The 25,597-nt window shown below is 38.6% G+C and overlaps 1 protein-coding gene across 2 annotated transcripts in view; it reads right to left on the minus strand.

The window, feature by feature from the left end:
- Positions 1-25,597, minus strand: part of MAN1A1 (mannosidase alpha class 1A member 1) — a 169,406-nt gene that overhangs the window by 91,957 nt on the left and 51,852 nt on the right. For both annotated transcript variants that reach the window (XM_041745529.1, XM_041745528.1), the window contains exon 5: positions 13,113-13,193. In XM_041745529.1, the coding sequence (XP_041601463.1) occupies positions 13,113-13,193 (81 nt within the window). The remainder of the gene's footprint in view (positions 1-13,112; positions 13,194-25,597) is intronic.

The raw sequence follows: 25,597 nt of genomic DNA on the forward strand, positions 1-25,597 counted from the left end.
CCACCTCACACCAGTCAGAATGGCTAAAATTAATAACTCAGCACATGACAGATGTTGGCAAGGATTCAGAGAAAGGGGAACCCCCTTACACTGTTGGTGGGAATGCAGACAGGTACAGCTACTCTGGAAAACAGTACGGAGGATCCTCACAAAGTTAAAAATAGAGCTACCTTACAACTCACCAATTGCACTACTAGGTATTTACCCAAAGGATACAAACACAGTGATCCAAAGGGGCACCTGCAACCCCAATGTTTGCAGCAGCAATGTCCACAAGAGCCAAACTATGGAAAAAGCCCAGATGTCCTTTGACAGATGGATGGATAAAGAAGATGTGGTGCATATATACAATGGGATATTATTCAGCCATCAAAAAAATGAAATCTTACCTTTTTCCATGACATGGATGGAACTATTGTGCTAAGTGAAATAAGCCCATTAGAGAAAGACAATTATCATATGATTTCACTCATATGTAGAAGAAACAAGACAGAGGATCATAGGGGAAGGGAGGGAAGAATAAAATCAGACAAAATCAGAGAGGGAGCCAAACCACAAGACTCTTCACTATGGAAAACAAACTGAGGGTCACTGGAGGGGAGGTAGGCAGGGGGATGGGGTAGTTAGTTGGGTGATGAGCATTAGAGAGGGCACTTGATGTAACGAGCATGGGGCGTTATATACAACTGATGAATCACTAAACTCTATCTCTGAAACTAATAATACACTATATGTTAATCAAATTTAAATAATTAAAAAAATCAGAAAGTCCAACCTTTTATTCATATATCCCACTGTACAGCCTTTATTTCCAGAGTTTTCAGCCACCTGTAAATGAATGCTACCACTCTTGTGCTACTTTAACTAAACTTTAGGCCATTTAACCAGTCCCATTTTCTCTCCATACTCATCTGCTGTTCTTCACACTTACACTCGTTTTGGACATCATGGCCTGTAATTCCAACAATATTTTTGCCAGTATCTCCAATTCCATGCATTCCTTTGTCTCTGTCACATCTAGCTAGCAAAACACAACTACCACCAACCACCTACCTTCTCCATACTTGCATATGAACTCCTGAGCAATATACACCTAGGAGGACCGATACCACCATATCACGGTCACCAACCTAGATCTGGCCAGAAACTCTACCATGTTTCTCCAGTCAACCTTTTCTAGAATGATAATTCTATATTATACACACTCATCTCAATGTCTGTTTGCTCTCTGAGTCCTGGCAGATGTCCTTGTCTTCTACTTCTTCATACAGCTAACAGGGGTCATCAGATGATAATTATTTCACATCTCCACCACCAAATCTACCAAGTCAGTGACGTGCCAATTTTCTCCTCCACTCTCATTCTGCAATGGAGGAAGGATCCCTTCCTGAGGCCATCTGTCTTCTGAATCCCATCTTCCTCCACCTTTTATTTTTTTTATTTTTTTATTTTTTATGATAGACACAGACAGAGAGGCAGAGACACAGGAGGAGGGAGAAGCAGGCTCCATGCCGGGAGCCTGATGTGGGACTCGATCCCGGGTCTCCAGGATTGCACCCTGGGCCAAAGGCAGGCGCCAAACCGCTGAGCCACCCAGGGATCCCCCTTTCTCCACCTTCTTAAAGACCTTCTTGTCAATCAAAAACAATTTACATTCTCTGCTATTACTCAAATCAAAAGTATTCTTGGTAAAGTCACCTGACCTCTGTTTTGCAATGTCCCGAAGATACTTTTCAGTCTTTCTAACAACTTGCCTTAGCAGAAGCCCTTGACACAGCTGAATACTTCTTAGTTTTTCAAAATGTTGTTTTCTTTCGGCTAATCACATTCTATTGGTTTTCCTCTAACTTCTGGGACCACCACATCTCGGTCTTCTTTTCTAGTCCCCTCTTCTCCCTAATGCTGACATGTTAAGGCTCTCTTTTCTCTGTATGTTATATACTCTGGGGAACCCCTTTCCCTTCCACTCCTTCAATTATCATTTAGCTATTGATGACTCATGAGTTCAGGCTATAGCCTACTACATCTATGTTGTATGTCTGACATCCCTAATTTCTAGCTGTTTAGCCAGAATGCCTGAATTTGAAGCCCAGCTCCGCCACTCTGCATGCCCTTGGTGAAGTTCCCTAATAATCTGCTGTTTCTTCCTCCATCAAATAAGGATAAAAATACCTATTCTTATTTTATAGGGTTGTTGTGAAATCTAAATGAATTATGGTTTGTCAGCGGAGACTGTCTTCCTTTTGTTTGTTGTTTCTGCAGCATCAAGTGCAGTGGCTCAAAGCAGGTATTCCATAAACATCTGCTGATTCACTAAATAAGTGAACTTAGCAGATGGCAAATTATCACAATTCTGAGGAATTTTCTACTAGCCCTATCAAATTTTAAATTCCTTGCGATAGCTACCGCTTGGTATCCTTCTGGTGGACACCACAATTTCAAAGAAAAAGAACACATAGGAATATTCCTGGAAAAATACAGCTTGTTTAAAACAGACACACCTAGCATTAGAAATCCATGTCAATAGGATTCAGGCAGTAAAAAATGATTTTGGAGTATTGGTTTTAACAGACATTGTAAATTATGAAATGATTCAACGTAAATCTAAATCTATTACCTCATCTCTTTCATTAGACTTTTGTAAAATGAGAAATGACTGGCCTGGGGAAGCACTTAAATCAAAGAGAAAGTGGTTGAAAGAGAAGCACTAGGTCCTCAATATCTGATCAACACAATTGGGTGCTGCCAAGAAAGCAGCGATTAACTCCCACATCAGACAACAGCAATGGTGGTAACAGTCATTACTTTTGTACAGGGTAGTTTATGTCTGTCAACTTTACTGTTTAAAATTTGGAAAGTTATGGGAGAAGTCTAGAATAGAAAGTATTTCTTGTCTATTTTTTTAAAATTGTATTATTTATTCATGAGAGACACAGAAAAAGAGGCAGAGACACAGGGAGAGGGAGAAGCAGGTTCCTCACACAGAGTCTGATGTGGGATTTGTTCCCAGGACCCCGGGATCACTCCCTGAGCCAAAGGCAGATGCTCAACCACTCAGCCATCTAGGTGTCCCTAGAATAGAAGGTATTTCTTGGAGAAGCAGATGTTAGCAGACAAGTGCTAGAGGAGTAGCCTTTTACTTGAAAAGTTACTGAAAACGATTATACCAAGGCACAACACTCCACTTACTATCTTGGTGCCATAGGAAGAAAGTCTTTTCCTAATGCTATAGATGGATTCCAGTTTGGAGATCCTTGGAAAATTTTGTCTCGTTTCACAAATTCCTATCTACTGCAATTCCTGGTGGTTGGGAAGGCTATACATTTTAATCCAAGTCAGTGGCCACGGTGGCAGTCATTAACATTGTCCACTAAATTTTTCTCTCAGGGATAGGGTGGTACAATGAATCCCCTCCCCCAACTTTTAAATTATAGCAGCCATGTGTCTTGCTCTAGCCAGTGAGATGTGGGTTCAAGTAATAGGTGTCTTTGTGACATAGGCATTATAAGCCAGTGTGCATTTTCTAGATTCTCTTTTACTACCTCCACCCTCCAACTCTCTGACTCCCATCTTGACAAATGGAAATGGTTCAGATGGCAGCCACTCCATCAGTCTGGGCCCTGGATGGACGATCATGAGAAGCAGTCATGGGCAGAGCACATAGAATGTACAGAGCATATTGTCCTAAATCACCGAGATTTTGAAGTTGTCACTTCATCACCTAGGTCAACACTTACCGATGTGAATCTGTTGTTTGCTTACTATGTGCAAGGCACTGTGCTAAACTAAAAGGGACACAAATATTTCATTAGGAAACAAGTTAGGGGTGCCTGGCTGGCTCAGTTGGTAGAACATGCAACTTTTGATCGCGGGGTTGTGAGTTCAAGCCCCCCACTGGAGGTAGAGTTTACTTAAAAAAAAAAAAAGAAAGAAATGAAAAAGTTACTTTTCTGACTTTCCTTTTCTTTTGCGTGCCAAGCACTCTTATTTGGTTTATAATCAGATAGAAATCAGAACAGCTTCTGCTATTATACATTAGCATGAAAAAGTTTTAGAAATAGAATTATTAGCAAACTGTAGAACTGCTTTTGTGAATTGTAGAGATAAAGTTCTTACAGCTGATAAAACTTCCGTGTCTTTGAAAACAATTATAAATACAGGATAGATTTTTATAAACAGAGAAACACATATTGCAAACTTGGATTAAGGAGCAGATACGATTTAGTAATTCACTCTAGGACAAAAAAATGTAGTCATTTCATTTGACTAAAATATATATTATTTATAATCAATTCCATATATTCCTAGATCTTTTAAAGTACAAATTAAACTTCTAATGGCACATTCAATGAGAGGCAGTTGGAACTCATTAACCATGGAAATCTAATAAGCAAAATTACTATAATCTAGTATCACTTTGAACCTTTCAAATGAAAATATTTATTCTGTATATCATATTTCTTTCTTTTATAAAAATTTAAATGATAAATGCTAAATAGTAAATTTAATACCTAAGGTATACGGAAGGATCAATCTAAATTTCTAAGAAATCAGGGTCAAACACATTAGTAGAAAACAACATAAGGAGACAATCAATACCAGTTAGTAAATATGATTAAAATTGCTCTGTATGGCATAAGTGTATCATTAAATGGCTAATAAAGTTTTAGCTGAATAGTTTCCTCATATTGAAGCAAATATACATTGAATATTCCCTTTCCCATTTACCTTTTATAATTTCATCTTAGGTTTACAATTTCACAAAGTGCTCTAATGTCAATTCTATTTAAAAGTCCACTACAGGGGCACCTCGGTGGCTCAGTCTGTTGAGCAGCCAACTCTTGATTTTGGCTCAGGTCATGATCTTAGGGTCCTGAGATCAGAGCCCAGTACTGGATGTGGAGCCTGAATAAGATTCTCTCTCTCCCTCTCCCTTGGGCCCTCCTATCCTCTAAAAAAACAAAACAAAACAAAACAAAACCCTCCCCAAACATCAACAAAAAACCACTATAAATGACCAATAATATTTGGTAATTAATTAAATTTTGATGTAGTCTCTAGCTCACTGGCTTTCAAAACTTTCACAGAACCAGCATTTTTAGAATAGATTCTAAAAAGTAAGATGTGGGGCACCTGGTGGCTCAGTGGTTAAGCGTCTGCCTTTGCCTCAGATTATGATCCTGGGGTCCTGGGATCGAGTCCTACATCAGTTTTCCTTCAGGGAGCCTGCTTCCCCCTCTGCCTGTGTCTCTGCCCACCCCCTCTGTCTCATGAATAAATAAATAAAATCTTAAAAAAAATAAAAAGGAAGAAGTTTTGCCAGTTAGTGGGAGGGGTTAAGGCAGGGAGTGGGGTGGAGGTTTAAAAAGTTTACACAGGATCTTCCAGGCCATTTGCTTGTTTGTGTTATCAATGTTACAGATTTTGCTTTAAAGGAAGAATTTTCTGTTGGGGTCTTAAAAAACTAAGGTCACAGAAAGCCTAATAAAGGTTTAGTCACAAACACTAAATATTTCTAGTGTTAGGCATACAGTGCTAACTAAGCAAAGGGCTCTAAAAACAGTAGAGGCTGAATCCTTATTTTTGAGTTGTACAGATTCTACTGGGGAAAGAAGTATGAAGAAGGCCGTCAACAATGCAGAGTGACAGCATATGCAGAGAATGCAGGGAAGGAAGTCCCTGACTGCCTCCTCATAGGACTGGAGCCAGGCTTAGCTCTGGAAGGCCTCACTGCAGGGTGCTACCTAGGTGGGGGCAGGGAGGAGCAGCATGAAAGCCACTCTAGGGGAAGTGAATGTGGCTATAGAATCCACACATATGTGCTTGCAGTATTTTAGGGGAAAAAAGGCACACTGTAGTTAGAGAGGAAGGTGTGTGAGAGGCACGGTGAACAAATCCAGAAAGAAGAAGCAAGAGTCTGGACTAAAATGGCCTTCTCCATGGGTCAAATCCAGAAGACTCAATCTAGAAAGGCACAGGGACCAGTGGCGGTTTGCAAGAAGGGCTGTGTGGCCCAATTACAAGCTTCCTTTGTGTTCAGGTGCTGAACTCGCTGAAGGGCTGAGACACTGGAGATAGGGTTGGGTCAGCTGTGCTCTGAGCCAGTTTGCTGCCCTATTATCCTATTGCAGCAAAAGCAAAACTTACAAACCAAAACGCAAACCAAACCTTTTTTTCTTATGGGTCCCTTCACGTTTCCCAGTTTGGGTTGATGAGAATTACCTTTCCTCACTAGAAGCTAAAATCCACAGGGCAGGGATTTGAGGGGCTCTGGTTCTCAGGTATGTCTCAAGGCAAAGAACGGTGTCCAGCATGTGGCAGGAGTGTAACCAGCATCACTGAAGAGCTCTGTGACTTCTCTGAGGTTGTGACTCACTGTTGTGTGTGCACGGCTGCCCAATCTCACCTCCAGGACAACGTGCTGCTCTGCCCGAGGGCACACCCCCCCGAGGGGGTTTCCTGCTCACTGAGCCCCTCTAACTCACTTCAGCTGATACATTCTTCCCGTTACCATGTCCTTTCCCAGACAAATATCAGTAAGAATATTGATGAGGGGCGCCTGGACGGCCCAGTTGGTGAAGCATTAGACTCTTGATCTTGGATCAGTGGGAAGTCTGTTTGAGGTTCCCTCTCTCCTTCTCCCTTTTCTCCTCCCCTTCCCTCTCTCTCTCTCTTAAAAAAAATGAGAGAGAGAGAGAATATTGATGAAAAGGAGGGACAAAAAGCTTTGTAAACCTAGCCCTTTCCTCATTTTACAATGTATTTAATGCTTATTTTTATTATTTCCCTTTCTTCTTGAATCTTTTCTTCTAATTAATATAGATTTAGTTAACCATATAGTATTTTCATAATATAGACATTTAAAATGATGTATTTCTCTAATAACTTTGGCTACTTTCTATAGAGTTTTTTAAAAGATTTATTTATTTATTCATGGAGGGGGGGCGCACAGACATAGGCAGAGGAAGAAGCAGGCTCCATGCAGGGAGCTTGATGTGGGACTTGATCCTAGCACCCCAGGATCACGACCTGAGCCAAATGCAGATGCTCAATCCCTGAGCCACCCAGGTGCCCCTTTCCACAGATTTTAAATATAAATAAATGCTTATATTTTAGTTGTTTGTTGAATATCCTATTTTAATATTATAGATTCACTCCCTGATACAATTATTTAAGAGGTTATTTTAAAAATTTCATGTGGTCTCACCATTTAAAATATGTGTATCTTTTATATCCAATGTTATATTTTGATTGTGGCATTATACATAAATTTTACTAAAAAAAATTTCATTGTCTGTAACATATAATAAATATTGGTCAAGAATTTGGTTACCTAATTTTTCTATTATGCCATTATTTCAAGCCTCCATTTTAACTGCATTACTCAAAAAAAAAAAAAAAAATGAGTGGGGGCATGGGTGTATGGACAGAGAGAGAATCTTAAGCAGATTCCATGCTGAGCTTGACATGGGGCTTGATTCCATGACCCTGAGATCATGACCGGAGCTGAAATCAGGAGTTAGCTGCTTAGCCAGATGAGCCACCCAGATGCCCCAAATGTTTTTGTTGTTGTTTTTTTTTCTGAGACAGTACTTGCACACCACAGTGAGGGGGTTTGGGGGAAGAGTAAAAGGAGAGGGAGGGAAAGAATCTTAAGCAGGTTCCATGCCCAGCGTGGAACCAGAAGAGGGCTCAATCTCACAACCCTGAGATCATGACCTGAGCTGAAGTCAAGAGTCCTACGCTTAACCAACTGAGCCACTCAGGTGCCCCTGGGCTTAATAATATATTGCTCTTAGGGTATTATGATCACACTTTTTTTCAATTTTTTTTTCTTGTGTGTTTTGCAATTATGCCCTCTATTGATATCTTTGCTTCCTAGACTCAAATCAACTTTATTAGAGACCATAATTAAACTACTATCCAGAGAAGAGGAGAAATCTAAGCCTGATTTTTACAATTTAGGCAGGATTTGGGGACAGGGGTATTAATCTATTTCTGGTGGATCTTTTTTTTTTCCTATTTATAATAGTTATACATTTTATGGAAAATTTAGTATGTATAGAGTGGTATTATATGTGGGTCATTTTATGTTATTCACTTTTTAGCGTTTGTAAAAAAGGAAAACCAAATTACCATTAATTCTCTACCCTTTTTTGGTCTGGCTGCTAGGAAACCCATAGACAAATTTCTGCCCAGAGCCTAGTATACCAGCTGTTTGTTAATTTTACCTGTGATTTTAATATTCTCTATCAATCAGAGAAAGACAAATACCATATGATTTCACTCATATGTGGAATTTAAAAAAAAAAAAGAAAAGGAAAAAAATAAGAGAGAGACAAAGCAAGAAACAGACTCTAAATTCTAAGGAACAAAGTGATAGTTATCAGAGGAGAGATGGTGTTTCATCCATGATGAAGTAGGTGATGGGGAATTAAGGAGTGCACTTATGATGAGCACTGAGGGATGCTATATTGTACACCTGAAACTAATATAACGCTGTATGTTAACTACATGGAATTAAAAATTAAAAACATATAGTCTGACTTTATTCTCTGTTTTTAACAGCTCTGTGTATATTATGCACATTTCTTGTAAGAAACCCCAAATATCTGGATCCTATTATGAGAAAATGGTAGATCTTTCCACCAGTAAACTCATATTTCTAATCTTATTTCTCTCTTCCCTACTCCACAATCCTATCCCCTCCCTATACATTTTCTTCCTTGACGTTCCTAAACTTAGTGGCATTAGCTACTTCTCTTTGCAGGAAGTCCTTTAGCGATCTTTTGTATTGGTGTTTGGAGCAGTGGATTTCTTTTGGTGAATTTGGGGAGAAATATTTTTTGCTCCCTTTGCAATGAAGGATGTCCTGGTGGAGTAAACTGATCTAATATAAGAATCCACTATGTGTGTTTCCCCAGTGTTAGATCAGATGTCTTGATACCTTTTTTCATTGAAAGCTAGTTCTTCCATCATTTTAGCATTCAGGAGTTGATGTTTTGTTTTTCTAGTTCACATACATAAAACACACTAAGTCAAATATCTCCTCTGAGGAGTAAATATCTTAGTAGTTCCAAATGTTCTCTCTTAATTTACAGAATAAAGTAGTTTTGCAAATCAGGAAAAGTTTTGTCAAGCATATCATTAAATTATCAATTTCCATATGGCTTGTCTATTTCCTCTGATACCTTTACTCACCATAGTGACATTGTATTGTTGGTTTTGTTTGTTTTTTGGCTTCCAAACATTTATTCTTCTCACCCTTCTAATAAGGCCTCAATTTCCTGTTCAGGAATTATCTATACTTGGTCCTCAAAGGATACTGAATTCAAATCCTATAGAAGACTTCTATCATATCCTCTCTTTCATTCCTCACATGTAAATAAAACTGCCAACTGATCTCTATCTTCTGGGCCTTTGTGTCCTGACAAGGGTAGGAAAAAAATAGGGCATGTTTATTAATTCTAGGATGTCCCAGTGTGACTGTTGAGCCACCTCTGTGGCCACTCAAAACTTACTTCCAACTTGTTTTTCAGCTCTCACTATGAGTCTGTGGCACCATTAAATCCTGTTCAATTCACTTTCTGCTCAATAAAGCCATTGGTTACTACTGTACAACAAATAATATGTAGTATATTCATACATGCTCCTTTCCACATATATCTTCCCTTGCAATGTCTTGTTTTTCATTTGCCAATTTTTTTTCTTTTTTTTTTCATTTGCCAATTTTCAATATCATTTTTGCTTAGGTTACTCCCATTGTACAGTGAGGTTTCTCAAAATTTGTTCTAGGAAACAGTATTGTAACTCAAAGTTAGCAAATGTTATATTAAGGAAAAGGAAGGAAGGTTACAGTTAAGGAAATATGGAAAACCCAGGGATAAATAAAATTCAATTAGTTTCTTTTTCTGTACATTGTGAATTTCTAAGAATATAAGATGTAGCTTTTTCTGAACTTATTTTTAGTATGCATACAGAACCAGACTTATCCTGACATATCTAAAGAAACTAGTGCTCTGTAGAACATATTTTGGGTAATAATATCCTAGATGCTGCTATTTACTGTCTCCAATGAGGACTTTAGTTTCCCTTGAGTTTATAATAGAGCAATACTATCTCTTTTATCTATATTTAATACTAATTCCTATTTAGTATGCATCTTATCTCTATCCTAAACGTTTGTAATTCTTGTGATTGTTTGCATTTCTTATACGAACTGAAAATCTTGTAGTTTGACTGTTTTTAATGGCACTACAAAACGTTTTAAGTGAGCTAGGGTGTGTTAGAATTTTTTGAATATGTCCCTATAGTCAAAGTACTTATCAATGGGTATGCCATGTTCCCATCATAATTTTGGTAGGTTTTAGAGTTCTGCTGGCATTCTTGATTACTATCTAATTGTAATTTAGAAGCATGTAACATAAGCCAGTGGTACTTCCTCTTCTGTTTTTGCAATATAAATTTAAGAATTTTGAGCTTATATCAATGTGGGGCTATATGGTTCTGATGGTGATTTATATGATGTTCTCAAATTACTCCTGAGCCTCAGCAATGAAATGAGCATCTCAAATTATGGTGATTTAGTAGGCCCTCTATGAGATACTTTAGGAAGACAAACTTGCCTAGACTATCTTAGTAAATACCTTGATTTACATAAAAATGTATGATATAGAACTTTACCAACAATCTGAAACCAACTAACTCATAATTTGGCCATGTTGATTTCTTTCTATTAAGAAATAACATGTTCAATTTTTTTCATTTAGATATGGAGACAAGTAGCTCAAGTACAGACTTAGGGGTAAAATGTTTTTTCTTGACCACATTCCTGATAGCCAACTCCCCCAAGTACATAGGTCAAATGAAATTGTCAGTGATGAGGTGGCTAAGAAAGGAAATGATGTTAAAGCAGTCATCTACTAATCACTTCTCAGCCAGCAATCCCACTTTAGAGAATAAATATTTATCAGCTGATTATGGCTACATTATCCAAAATACAGGAACACTGGAAATAACTACTCAACATTTAGGGACTGGCTATACAAATATTATGCTGAGATGATGAACCCTTATGAACCAAAAGTGTATTTTACAGAAACAGAAAAGTATGTAAGAAGGGAACTACCATAAGTAATTTTTATAAAATTACAATATAGAAAATCTAGATGTAATAAAAACAATGTTTTGAATGGGGGTGAGGACAAAGCAAATACACGAAAAGAAAACTTTCAGTGGAGGTTTTCTTTGTAGTACTTTGTTTACTAAAGTTAGCTAAGTATGGAGTAAAAAAGTACCTTTACAAGATCTGTGGCAAATGATTTTATCTGTGGGCAAAATATCTATGGATATCATATTTATATAACATATTTAACTATAGATTTATAATAAGCATGCACACACATAAAACACATGTGTATATAAATAAGACATTACTACAAGTGAAAAAAATCCTAATTAAATATGATGCATATTTAAAAGAAATGTGTTGTTTATCTTTGTATATTTGACTATCCTAATTGAGCCCAGATATAAAAGGATGAAGATTTTTTTTTTAAAGATTTTATTTATTTATTCATGAGAGACACAGAGAGAGGCAGAGACACAGGCAGAGGGAGGAGCAGGCTCCCTCTGGGGAGCTTGATGTGGGACTCGATCCCAGGACCTCAGGATCAACACCTGAACCAAAGGCAGACGCTCAACTACTGAGCCACTCAGGTGCCCAAAAGGATGCAGTTCTTATTTTCTTCAAATTGTCTCACCTTCATATAAATGATGAAAAAAGTTAAAAACCAAGTTCATCCTAAGTATTCACGTCAAAAACAATGAGAACACCAGGCACTGGATACTCCAAGACAAATATTCTAAAAGCAGGAACTTGCTAACTAAAACAACATTAATTTTCCGTAAGACTTTTTCAAAATATGTATGCCCTGGCTTAAAGCTTGGAACATCCTAAAGCAAACTGAACAAATGAAGTTATGCGGGCCTGGAGAAAGGGAAGAAGAGGACTGATGCTGAGAAGGTGACAGAGTCCATAATGAGGAAAAGAATTTAACACTTAAGCAGGACGGATAGAGGGGAATACAGAGCCATTTATATACTTTAAAAATATCTATGGTGGAATAAAATCTAAAGACAGAACGTGAAGATTGTGCAGGCTGTTTTGTTATGGCTCAGATAGTGCCCGGGAGACAGCAACCAAGTAAAGCAGCTTTTCTCATTAAACATTTATTGCTCTGCTTAAATCTGTTTTGAAGGAGCATAGAAATACATGAAATACTACCCTAGGTAAGATCCGCTCCTCCCCAGCCAGAATGCTGAGGCTCACACAAATCTGACTGACATGCAATTGAAATATGTGACTGTTTTTCCTTGACGTCAGCTTTTAATACTGTCAACATTAAAGGCAAAGTCCATTCCAACAACTCTTAGTGGACACTTAGGATATTTATAAAGTTGTCCAAAACCTTTCAAGAAAATAGCATCTGTGCTCTTTAGAAGCATGATACAAAAATCTTTTCTTAATCTATCAATAAAAGGCAGCTGAATTAAAAATTCCTGCTTTCCTCAGAGCAGATAATGAACTAAGCCTCACTCTAGGAAGAGCTCCAAAGTACTTTACACAGGGACACCGGCCTATAGGACTTCTCACTGGAAGGCTGAGTACCTCAGTTACCCCTTCAATTTCTTAAATATTGTAATTTTTAGATCTTACCTGTCAGGTAAGGTCACATCTTACCTGTCAAACTTTCTTCACCTTCAAAAAAGTTTTTGTTAAGCTAACATTATGCAAACGTTAACATAATTTTTAAAGAAAAACAATTCATCCACAAGCCTGCCACTGCACTAAACCTCTTTAATTTGTCCACAGGCATATCCCATTTATAGGTATAGTCACATCACACCTAACAGAATGGAGCCAGGCTTTTTAAAACACATTGCTTACCATATCCTCAGAACATGTTGTGCCCACCTTTCCCAGCATGCTCGTTTAATTAGTATATATTAAATGAGATTCAGTGTATGCTAGAGGACCATCAAAATATGAAAACAGATACCACAAAAAGCACATTTTACCCCCAAAATGTAATTTTATAGTTTCACCTTACCTCTTCTCCAGATAGATAGTAGGCTGAGAGTAGTCCACCCACAAAGCGTATGTTTACTTCAAAGACAGAAACTTCAGCATTCTGTGGAAACAAAGGAGATTCATACATAAATGATAGTACACAATTGAGAAAAATGCCATCACGATGAAGTCCAATAAATATTTAAATTTTGCTCTATCTTATATGCTTGCCCAGAGCAATTTATATACAAGAGGAAAAAGTTCTGTCTTTTAACAGTGTCAAAATATATGTAAACAGATGAAATAATTTTGACTTTCTTAAAGTAACAATTATAAAATATTTATAAAATTATTTCCTCCCTCTGTACAACAACAGATCCTGGATTTAGCATTCTCTATTTGTGCAGACACCAACAAGGCTAGGACATTTTATTTTTCTATTCTGTGTTTTGCTTTTATTTTATTCTTTTGCCTGCTTTTCCTTCCTGAAAGGCCATGCAGACTCTTTGTACTTTGGTTGGTAGTTGAACATTCTAGCATTCTTCTCACATCATGTTAAAGTAGCATACAGCTAGAATGCAAATATAATTTGAAGTTAGAGAGACCTGGGTTCCAGGTGCTGGCTCCCACATTCCTGCCTGTGGCCTAAGATGGTCACATCTTTCTGAGAAGAAATTTCATCTTCATAAAGGAGTTTGCTTTTATTATTCACCGTGTGCCAGATCCTGTACTAATGTTTACATGGACTATGTCCTTCAATCCTCACATCAACTCTGTGAAATAATTCCTGGTTTAATGTCTATTGTACAAATAGAGACACTGAGACTTATGGTAGTTACTGTGAGTAGTTGAATCAGAATTTGACCAGAGTGCTCTGATTCCTGACCCATGGCTCTGTTATCCTGACTCCTATATCACCTCACAGAAAAATGCATCATCTCTTTATTAATGGTCATATCATTGTGGCATATAATTAGTAGTTACTACCAGTACTTGTGTCATCTTATACTTGACTACTAAATGGATCTGTCTGTCCCACGTGCTGTTACTAGACAATTTAACAGAGCCAACCTACAATAGGTGTAAGATACAAGTTAGTGTCTTTTCATGTTGAATAGCCTCCTGAGTAGATGTTCACTTTTGCATAAGGTCATATCATTCACAGATAACCATGGGCACTAACAGCAAACTATACTCTATGGAGTCAATATCTGGCAGATGAGCTTAGTTAAAATTACTCATGATATTATTTCCTTTACCAAATATTTAACACATAACTACTATGTGCCAGGCACTGGCGTAGGCTCTAGGCTGATGGTAATGAAGACTGACATGGTCCTCAAACTCATGGAATCTATACTTCAGTGAGAGGAAATAATTCCAGAGAATTATTCCTTCCATATATTTTCATTAATTCCCACTCTCTCTAAACAAGTTATAAGGATCTAACAAAGCTAGGCAACTGCTTAAGTTAAAAATTTTTTCAAAAGCTTTCCTGCAAGGGAAGATTATAAAACAACTTAGAAGAGAGAATTACAGGGTGGCTGGGTGGCTCAGTTGGTTAAAGTGGGCAGTTCATTTTCAGCTTAGGTCATGATCTTAGGATCTTTGGATTGAGCCCCATGTAAGGCTATGTGCTTAGCAGGGAGTCTGCTTGAGGATTCTCTCCCTCTCCCTCCCCCTCTGTCTCTCTGCACTCTGCTCATACACATCCTCTCTTCTCAAGTAAATAAATCTGTTTTTTAATTTAATTTAATTTAATTTTTTTAAGGAGAGAATTACTGAGCCAGAGCTACACAAAAGCATAATATAAGACTCCTTGGTGAGTTTAACAGTATTTTATAATCTGCAATATGCATCTGATATAATTTGACTAAAATCACTCTATATAGGTGGAATTTATCAATGAGGTGTACCATTCTGAATGAGCACTGTATAAATATTGGTAAAAGCTTTTTTATTCCACAAAATTGCTCATAAGGAAAAGGAAAAAGGAAGGTAATTCATTAATTTATTTTGGTTCACATAGCTGTATTTCTTATGTCTAAAGGTAGCAATGTCTTATAATAAAATCTAATGGATTTAAACCCTCAAATCATATCACTCTATTTTTACTTGTATTTTTCAGTTTTAAAAACTGAGAACAGTCCTCTATATTTCTGCCTACTAAAGCCTGTTAAGGTGATTTTTATATTCTTATTCTGGCCATGGGCACACTAGATATGCATTCTCTTCCTCCTATGAAAATTTTTGATAATCAGGACCTTTATATAGACATCTGATAAAAATTATTGCAAGGCAGAAGACTGAGTCATGTCAGATATCATCAGAACTGTATCTTCAGCTAGATATCAATCACCTATTGGGTACAGCTGTTCAATCAGCTGTCGATCTAACAATGTATTCTAGAACCTAAATTCTGTTTATCCTTCTCTGTCTGTAAAATATTGAGAGATGACCTTGCCAAGTACCATGCTCCAGGTCAGTTGCTTTGCTTTTTGAATTTCATGGATGTAGCAGTCTGGTGAGCCTGTCCACGAAGCAAATCTGGCTTGCTGGTGAACTCATACAGCTATCCAGTGTTTGCTATGTCCTTGTCTTCTAAAATCTTGCTCTGGAATGTCATATCACCATTAGTAATACTCAAGAGTCATCACATTTTCCTCCTTTTGAAAACTGGAATGATATTAGAATTCTCAACATATTATTTTTTCTATGTCTTTTTATCAAAGTTAAATCTAAATTATTTATAAACCTTAGCTTGAGAGATCTTTCAACATTCCTGGCTGTTTTATGTTATAGGGCAGAAGACTGAGGTTTAGACACTTTTGGTCACTCTTTACAGATCCTTAAATGAAAAGGACCAAAAAAATGAAAATTATCCCACCGGAGCAAATTGGTATTCTACATTGGCAACAGACCATAAAAACACTACCCTAGAGTCAGAAAGACCTGGGATTGAAGGCTGCTTCTGGAACTAGCTGAGTGTGAGATCCCAGACAAGTCACTTACTCTCTTCGAGTCTCTGTTTTCTCATTTGTAAAAAGGGACAAGGCATTCTTTACAAGGCACTATGAGTCTGCGAATGTAAAGCACTGCGCATGGCACTCGGCACAGTATGCTCAGTTGACAGCAGCCACCATTACCCACTGCACAGTAACTCAGCTTAGTTACTTTATTTCCTCAGGGGTTACTGGAAAATCAGAAACTCTAGAATCCTAATATTCTAAATTTCAGAATGCAAACTGACACATCTTCTCTAACCCTCATGGGAGTACTATTTCTCAATGGCTAAAACTCTTCTTTTGAAATATAACCAAACTTCCTTTTGGGTTTGATATACTTTATAGGATACCTGGATTTTCAAAAGGGAATTTCTATAATCATGGTCTTAGGCTATTTTTATAAATTTCTGATTATGATTTCCATTAAAATAATTTTGTTAAATTTAAGTGAATATATTCATGTCATTAATATTCATGCAGTGGCTTTTAAGATTTTCAACAACTTTTCCTGTGACTTAACCTAAAGACAGAGGGGTTAGGGCAGGGAAAGGATAGTATGTCATGAAGGGGAGCCCCAAACAGCCTTTAACACTAAAATATTTTGTGATTTTTTTCTAACAATTAATGTGAATTTTGAAGTTTTCTTAATCTGTGTTTATTTTAAAACAAAATTTAATTCCTTAAATCTTTAAGTAAGTTTATATTACAAGAATATGCTCCATGTATTCTATAGCTGCTAGTGCACTGTCAATATGTGAGTCCCAGTTTGAGAAGATTCAGGCTTCTGGCTAAATTGCATACACCTATTAGTTAAAATCACAAGTGATAAACAAGTGGAAGCTGAAAATTTGCCTGAAGGCCTAACCACAAAAAATCTGGACTGGAGAAACTGTTCTTTCATTTTGACTTTCCACCACCAACAGCCTTGAATCAAAGGATACACTTAACCGCATTCATGTGTAAATTTAATAAAATATATGGTATAAATAAGGACACATCTAGACTCAAGGAGTAACAAATCATGGAAAAATTAGGCCTCAGTACTCTAATCTCTTATATTGTCTTGGGTGTCTTAGACTTATAATAATAACTTTATTCTTGAATATTTCTGGCCTTTGGTTCACTACATATATATGAACTGTGAGATGAACTGTCAGCCTGTCTTCTTTCTTTCTCTCTCTCTCTCTTTTTCTTTTTTAAAGATTTGAGAGAGTGACAGACTGCGAGAAGGAGGGAGGGGAGAGAGAATCTGAAGCAGACTCCAAGCTGAGCCCAGAGCCCAATGCAGGGCTTGATCCCACGACTCTGAGATCATGACCTGAGTAGAAACCAGGAGTCATCAGATGCTTAACTGACTAAGCCACCCAGGCACCCCAGGGTAAGACTTTTCAAAGCCATTGATTGATTAAAGATCAGTTAGCTGCCTATACAACTTGTCTATTTTCAAGCTTAGAAGGTATCTTTATAAATAGTATTTCAAAGTACATGCTGTATTAATATTTTGGGGATTAAAAGTATAAACTCCTGCGAGGAGGGGCAAGATGGCGGAAGAGTAGGGTCCCCAAATCACCTGTCCCCACCAAATTACCTAGAAAACCTTCAAATTATCCTGAAAATCTATGAATTCGGCCTGAGATTTAAAGAGAGACCAGCTGGAACGCTACAGTGAGAAGAGTTCGCGCTTCTATCAAGGTAGGAAGACGGGGAAAAAGAAATAAAGAAACAGAAGGCCTCCAAGGGGGAGGGGCCCCCGAGGAGCCGGGCTGAGGCCGGGGCGAGTGTCCCCAGGACAGGAGAGCCCCGTCCCGGAGGAGCAGGAGCTGCACCAATCTTCCCGGGCGGAAAGGCCTTGCAGGGAGTTGGAGCAGGTCCCAGGAGGGCGGGGAGGCCCTCGGGCTCCCTGGGACACTAACAGGCACCTGCGCCCCGGGGAGAGCGCGCCGAGCTCCCTAAGGGCTGCAGCGCGCAAGGCGGGACCGGGAGCAGCTCAGAGGGGCTCGGGCAGAGGAAGAGGCTCCGTGCGGAGGGGGCTGCGTGGCCGGGAGCGGATCGGAGGTGGCTCCGGCAGAGGAAGAGGCTCCGGGAGCGTGAATCCAACAGCGCAGGCCCGGGAGGGCCCAGGAGAGCAAAGATGCTCCTACCCCAAGCTAAGCAGATCAGCGGCCCCGCCCCGGAGCCTCCAGGCCCTGCAGACTGAGAGCTCCGGAGTTACTGCTGGGGCTGACTCCAGGGCTCCAGAGCTGGCCCCGCAACTGGGGTTGTTCCTCCTGGGGCCTCACAGGGGTAAACAACCCCCACTGAGCCCTGTACCAGGCAGGAGGCAGAGCAGCTCCCCCAAGTGCTAACACCTGAAAATCAGCACAGCAGGCCCCTCCCCCAGAAGACCAGCTAGACGGACAAGTTCCAGAGGAAGTCAAGGGACTTAAAGTATACAGAATCAGAAGATACTCCCCCGTGTTTTTGTTTTGTTTTGTTTTGCTTTTTGATTTCTGCTTGCTTCCCCCACCCTTTTTGTTCCTTTCTTTCTTTTTCTTTCTTTTTCTCTTCCTCTTTTCTTTTTTCTTTTTCTCTTTTCTTTCTTTCACTCTCTCCTCTCTTTTTCTCCTTATCCCAATACAACTTGCTTTTGGCCACTCTGCACTGAGCAAAATGACTAGAAGGAAAACCTCACTCAAAAGAAAGAATCAGAAACAGTCCTCTCTCCCACAGAGTTACAAAATCTGGATTACAATTCAATGTCAGAAAGCCAATTCAGAAGCACTATTATACAGCTACTGGTGGCTCTAGAAAAAAGCATAAAGGACTCAAGAAACTTCATGACTGCAGAATTTAGAACTAATCAGGCAGAAATTAAAAATCAATCGAATGAGATGCAATCCAAAACTAGAAGTCCTAACGAGGGTTAACGAGGTGGAAGAACGAGTGAGTGACACAGAAGACAAATTGATGGCAAAGAGGGAAACTGAGGAAAAAAGAGACAAACAATTAAAAGACCATGAAGATAGATTAAGGGAAATAAACGACAGCCTGAGGAAGAAAAACCTACGTTTAATTGGGGTTCCTGAGGGCGCCAAAAGGGACAGAGGGCCAGAATATGTATTTGAACAAATCCTAGCTGAAAACTTTCCTAATATGGGAAGGGAACAGGCATTCAGATTCAGGAAATGGAGAGATCCACCCCCCCTCTAAAATCAATAAAAACCATTCAACACCTCGACATTTAATACTGAAGCTTGCAAATTCCAAAGACAAAAAGGATCCAAAGATCCTTAGAGCAGCAAGAGACAAGAAATCCCTGACTTCTATGGGGAGGAGTATTAGGGTAACAGCAGACCTCTCCACAGAGACCTGGCAGGCCAGAAAGGGCTGGCAGGATATATTCAGGGTCCTAAATGAGAAGAACATGCAACCAAGAATACTTTATCCAGCAAGGCTCTCATTCAAAATGGAAGGAGAGATAAAGAGCTTCCAAGACAGGCATGAACTGAAAGAATACGTGACCTCCAAACCGGCTCTGCAAGAATTTTAAGGGGGACTCCTTTTTTTTTTTTGGTTAGCATAATTTTTTATTAATGCAGGAGGATGACAGAGATCTATATTAGTAGCCAACTGTGTTTAAGGAGTATGGGTCTATTATAATTTATTGTAGAATCATCATTGTTTTCAAATTAAAGGATATCAGAATTTTATTTTATTTTAACTTCTTTTATTTCTTTTTTTTTGACCAAAATTCCTAACTTCAAATAGCCCCTTTATTTTTTTTTTAATTAATTTTTATTGGTGTTCAATTTACCAACATACAGAAAAACACCCAGTGCTCATCCCGTCAAGTGTCCACCTCAGTGCCCGTCACCCATTCCCCTCCAACACCCGCCCTCCTCCCCTTCCACCACCCCTAGTCTGTTTCCCCGAGTTAGGAGTCTTTATGTTCTGTCTCCCTTCCTGATATTTCCCAACATTTCTTTTCCCTTCCTTTATATTCTAAGGGGGACTCTTAAAATTCCCCTTTAAGAAGAAGTCAGTGGAACCATCCACAAAAACAAGGACTGAATAGATATCATGATGACACTAAACTCATACCTTTCAATAGTAACTCTGAACGTGAACGGGCTTAATGACCCCATCAAAAGGCGCACGTTGTCAGACTGGATAAAAAAGCAGGACCCATCTATTTGCTGTCTTCAAGAGACTCATTTTAGACAGAAGGACACCTACAGCCTGAAAATAAAAGGTTGGAGAACCATTTACCATTCGAATGGTCCTCAAAAGAAAGCAGGGGTAGCCATCCTTATATCAGATAAACTAAAATTTACCCCGAAGACTGTAGTGAGAGATGAAGAGGGACACTATCTCATACTTAAAGGATCTATCCAACAAGAGGACTTAACAATCCTCAATATATATGCCCCGAATGTGGGAGCTGCCAAATATTTAAACCAATTAATAACCAAACTGAAGAAATACTTAGATAATAATACACTTATACTTTGTGACTTCAATCTAGCTCTTTCTATACTCGATGGGTCTTCTAAGCACAACATTTCCAAAGAAACAAGAGCTTTAAATGATATACTGGACCAGATGGATTTCACCGATATCTACAGAACTTTACATCCAAACTCAACTGAATACACATTCGTCTTCGAATGGAACTTTCTCCAGAATAGACCACATACTGGGTCACAAATCGGGTCTGAACCAATACCAAAAGATTGGGATTGTCCCCTGCATATTCTCAGACCATAATGCCTTGAAATTAGAACTAAATCATAACAAGAAGTTTGGAAGGACCTGAAACACGTGGAGGTTAAGGACCATCCTGCTAAAAGATGAAGGAGTCAACAAGGAAATTAAGGAAGAATTAAAAAGATTCACGGAAACTAATGAGAATGAAGATACAACCGTTCAAAATCTTTGGGATGCAGCAAAAGCAGTCCTGAGGGGGAAATACATCGCAACACAAGCATCCATTCAAAAACTGGAAAGAACTCAAATACAAAAGCTAACCTTACACATAAAGGAGCTAGAGAAAAAACAGCAAATAGATCCGACACCCAGCAGAAGAAGAGAGTTAATAAAGATTTTAGCAGAACTCAACGAAATCGAGACCAGAAGAACTGTGGAACAGATCAACAGAACCAGGAGTTGGTTCTTTGAAAGAATTAATAAGATAGATAAACCATGAGCTAGCCTTATTAAAAAGAAGAGAGAGAAGACTCAAATTAATAAAATCATGAATGAGAAAGGAGAGATCACTACCAACACCAAGGAAATACAAACGATTTTAAATTTTTTTTTTTTTTTTTTTTTTTTTTTATTTATGATAGTCACAGAGAAAGAGAGAGAGAGAGGCAGAGACACAGGCTGAGGAAGAAGCAGGCTCCATGCACCGGGAGCCTGATGTGGGATTCGATCCCGGGTCTCCAGGATCGCGCCCTGGGCCAAAGGCAGGCGCCAAACCGTTGCGCCACCCAGGGATCCCACAAACGATTTTAAAAACATATTATGAACGCCAATAAATTAGGCGATCTAGAAGAAATGGACACGTTCTTGGAAAGCCACAAACTACCAAACCTGGAACAGGAAGAAATAGAAAACCTGAACAGGCCAATAACCAGGGAGGAGATTGAAGCAGTCATCAAAAACCTCCCAAGACACAAAAGTCCAGGGCCAGATGGCTTCCCAGGGGAATTCTATCAAACGTTTAAAGAAGAAACCATACCTATTCTACTAAAGCTGTTTGGAAAGATAGAAAGAGATGGAGTACTTCCAAATTCGTTCTATGAGGCCAGCATCACCTTAATTCCGAAACCAGACAAAGACCCCACCAAAAAGGAGAATTACAGACCAATATCCCTGATGAACATGGATGCAAAAATTCTCAACAAGATACTAGCCAATAGGATCCAACAACACATTAAGAAAATTATTTTCCACGACCAAGTAGGATTTATCCCCGGGACACAAGGCTGGTTCAACATTCGTAAAACAATCAATGTGATTCATAATATGAGCAAGAGAAAAACCAAGAACCATATGATCCTCTCATTAGATGCAGAGAAAGCATTTGACAAAATACAGCATCCATTCCTGATCAAAACTCTTCAGAGTGTAGGGATAGAGGGAACATTCCTCAACATCTTAAAAGCCATCTACGAAAAGCCCATAGCAAATATCATTCTCAATGGGAAAGCACTGGGAGCCTTTCCCCCAAGATCAGGAACAAGACAGGGATGTCCACTCTTACCACTGCTATTCAACATAATACTGGAAGTCCTAGCCTCAGCAATCAGACAACAAAAAGACATTAAAGGCATTCAAATGGGCAAAGAAGAAGTCAAACTCTCCCTCTTCGCTGATGACATGATACTCTACATAGAAAACCCAAAAGCCTCCACCCCAAGATTGCTACAGCTCATATAGCAATTTGGTAGCGTGGCAGGATACAAAATCAATGCCCAGAAATCAATGGCATTTCTATACACTAACAATGAGACTGAAGAAAGAGAAATTAAGGAGTCAATCCCATTTACAATTGCACCCAAAAGCATAAGATAACTAGGAATAAACCTAACCAAAGAGGTAAAGGATCTATACCCTAAAAACTATAGAACACTTCTGAAAGAAATTGAGGAAGACACAAAGAGATGGAAAAATATTCCATGCTCATGGATTGGCAGAATTAATATTGTGAAAAGGTCAATGTTACCCAGGGCAATTTACACATTTAATGCAATCCCTATCAAAATACCATGGACTTTCTTCAGAGAGTTAGAAAAAATTATGTTAAGATTTGTGTGGAATCAGAAAAGACCCCGAATAGCCAGGGGAATTTTACAAAAGAAAACCATATCTGGGGGCATCACAATGCCAGATTTCAGGTTGTACTACAAAGCTGTGGTCATCAAGACAGTGTGGTACTGGCACTAAAACAGACACATAGATCAATGGAACAGAATAGAGAACCCAGAAGTGGACCCTCAACTTTATGGTCAACTAATATTCAATAAAGGAGGAAAGACTATCCACTGGAAGAAAGACGGTCTCTTCAATAAATGGTGCTCGAAAAATTGGACATCCACATGCAGAAGAATGAAACTAGACCACTCTCTTTCACCATACACAGAGATAAACTCAAAATGGATGAAAGATCTAAATGTGAGACAAGATTCCATCAAAATCCTAGAGGAGAACACAGGCAACACCCTTTTTGAATTCAGCCACAGTAACTTCTTGCAAGATACATCCACGAAGCCAAAAGAAACAAAAGCAAAAATGAACTATTGGGACTTCATCAAGATAAGAAGCTTTTGCACAGCAAAGGATACAGTCAACAAAACTCAAAGACAACCTACAGAATGGGAGAAGATATTTGCAAATGACATATCAGATAAAGGGCTAGTTTCCAAGATGTATAAAGAACTTCTTAAACTCAACACCGAAGAAACAAACAATCCAATCATGAAATGGGCAAAAGACATGAAGAGAAACCTCAGAGGAAGACGTAGATGTGGCCAACATGCACATGAGAAAATGCTCTGCATCACTTGCCATCAGGGAAATACACATCAAAACCACAATGAGATACCACTTCACACCAGTGAGAATGGGCAAAATTAACAAGGCAGGAAACCACAAATGTTGGAGAGGATGCAGAGAAAAGGGAACCCTCTTACACTGTTGGTGGGAACGTGAACTGGTGCAGCCACTCTGGAAAACTGTGTGGAGGTTCCTCAAAGAGTTAAAAATAGACCTGCCCTACGACCCAGCAATTGCACTGTTGGGGATTTACCCCAAAGATACAGACGCAATGAAACGCCGGGACACCTGCATCCCGATGTTTATAGCAGCAATGGCCACAATAGCCAAACTGTGGAAGGAGCCTCGGTGTCCATCGAAAGATGAATGGATAAAGAAGATGTGGTTTATGTATACAATGAAATATTACTCAGCCATTAGAAATGAGAAATACCCACCATTTGCTTCAACGTGGATGGAACTGGAGGGTATTATGCTGAGTGAAATAAGTCAATCGGAGAAGGACAAACATTATATGTTCTCATTCATTTGGGGAATATAAATAATAGTGAAAGGGAATACAAGGGAAGGGAGAAGAAATGTGCGGGAAATATCAGAAAGGGAGACAGAACATAAAGACTCCTAACTCTGGGAAACGAACTAGGGGTGGTAGAAGGGGAGGAGGGCAGGGGGTGGGAGTGAATGGCTGACAAGCACTGGGGGTTATTCTGTATGTTGGTAAATTGAACACCAATAAAAATAAATTTAAAAAAAATAAAGAAAAGTATAAACTCCTTTTAACAGATTAAATTGCGGTATTAAACAATGTAAACTAGTGTAACATATGTCCTAGAAACTTTTAGTTTCATATTTAAGTAATATGATATACATGTGAAAGTGAACAAAGTGCAAGTTCTTTAGGCCACAAAGATAGGCAAACAACCATCTTCTCTATGTGAATAGATTGGTTTTACTATGCAGACCCAGAAGAGCCCTCAAATAGCAGTCCAATCTATCACTAATTACTGTCAGAGAGAACAACTCAGTATCCTTTTAAAGTCAAAACCCAAATCATCATCCTTGGCAGGCTCTGATTAGCATTCAGATAGAAAATACTGAATAACTCTATTCAACAAGATAATTAACTTATCTGTACCCATGAGGATATAATGCTGCTCTAAAACAGACTAAGGTAAATGCTAAGGCAAAAGTCACTTCTTTCATGGTCTATGGCATAGAACTCTGGACCTTAGTCAAGTACTCATTCATGCATTTGAGAAGATACAAAATTGTTTTTTGAGGTCAATTTATTTACATCTTTCTAACAGGGAACCTTATAGCTTATTTTCTGGAAAGTAGGATGACATTCTGTCTGGATAAAAGAACAACCTGGAAAAAAAAAAAAAGAACAATCTGGGTCATTAAACTGTTGGTGGGAATATAAACTGGTGCAGCCACCATGGAAAACAGTATGGGTGTGCCTCAAAAAACCAAAATACCATATGAGCTAGTAATTCCACTTTTGGGTATTTACTTAAAGAAAAATGAAAACACTAATTCAAAAAGATATATGGTATGCGTGCATACACACACACAAATACTACTCAGCAAGGAAAAAGGATAAAGTCTTGCCATTTGTGACAAGATGGATGGACCTAGAGGTTATTATACTAAGTAAAACAAGTCAGATGAATACCATAAATCTTTACAAATATCATATGATTTCATTTATATGTGGAATCTAAAAGACAAAACAAATGAACAAAAACAAACATATTCATAAATACAGATAACCGTCCGGTCATTGCTACAGGTGAGGAGGTGGGGATAATAGATGAAGATGATTAAGAAGTACAAACTTCCAGCTATAAAATAAGTCACAGGAATGAAAAGTACAGAATAGGAAATATTCAATTAGTCAATACTATTGTAAGAACACTGTATGGTGACAGAGGGCGACTATACTTATTGTCATCAGCATTACATAGTGAATAGAATTGTG

This window comes from Vulpes lagopus, chromosome 2, assembly GCF_018345385.1.
Source record: "Vulpes lagopus strain Blue_001 chromosome 2, ASM1834538v1, whole genome shotgun sequence".
Lineage (NCBI taxonomy): Eukaryota > Metazoa > Chordata > Mammalia > Carnivora > Canidae > Vulpes > Vulpes lagopus.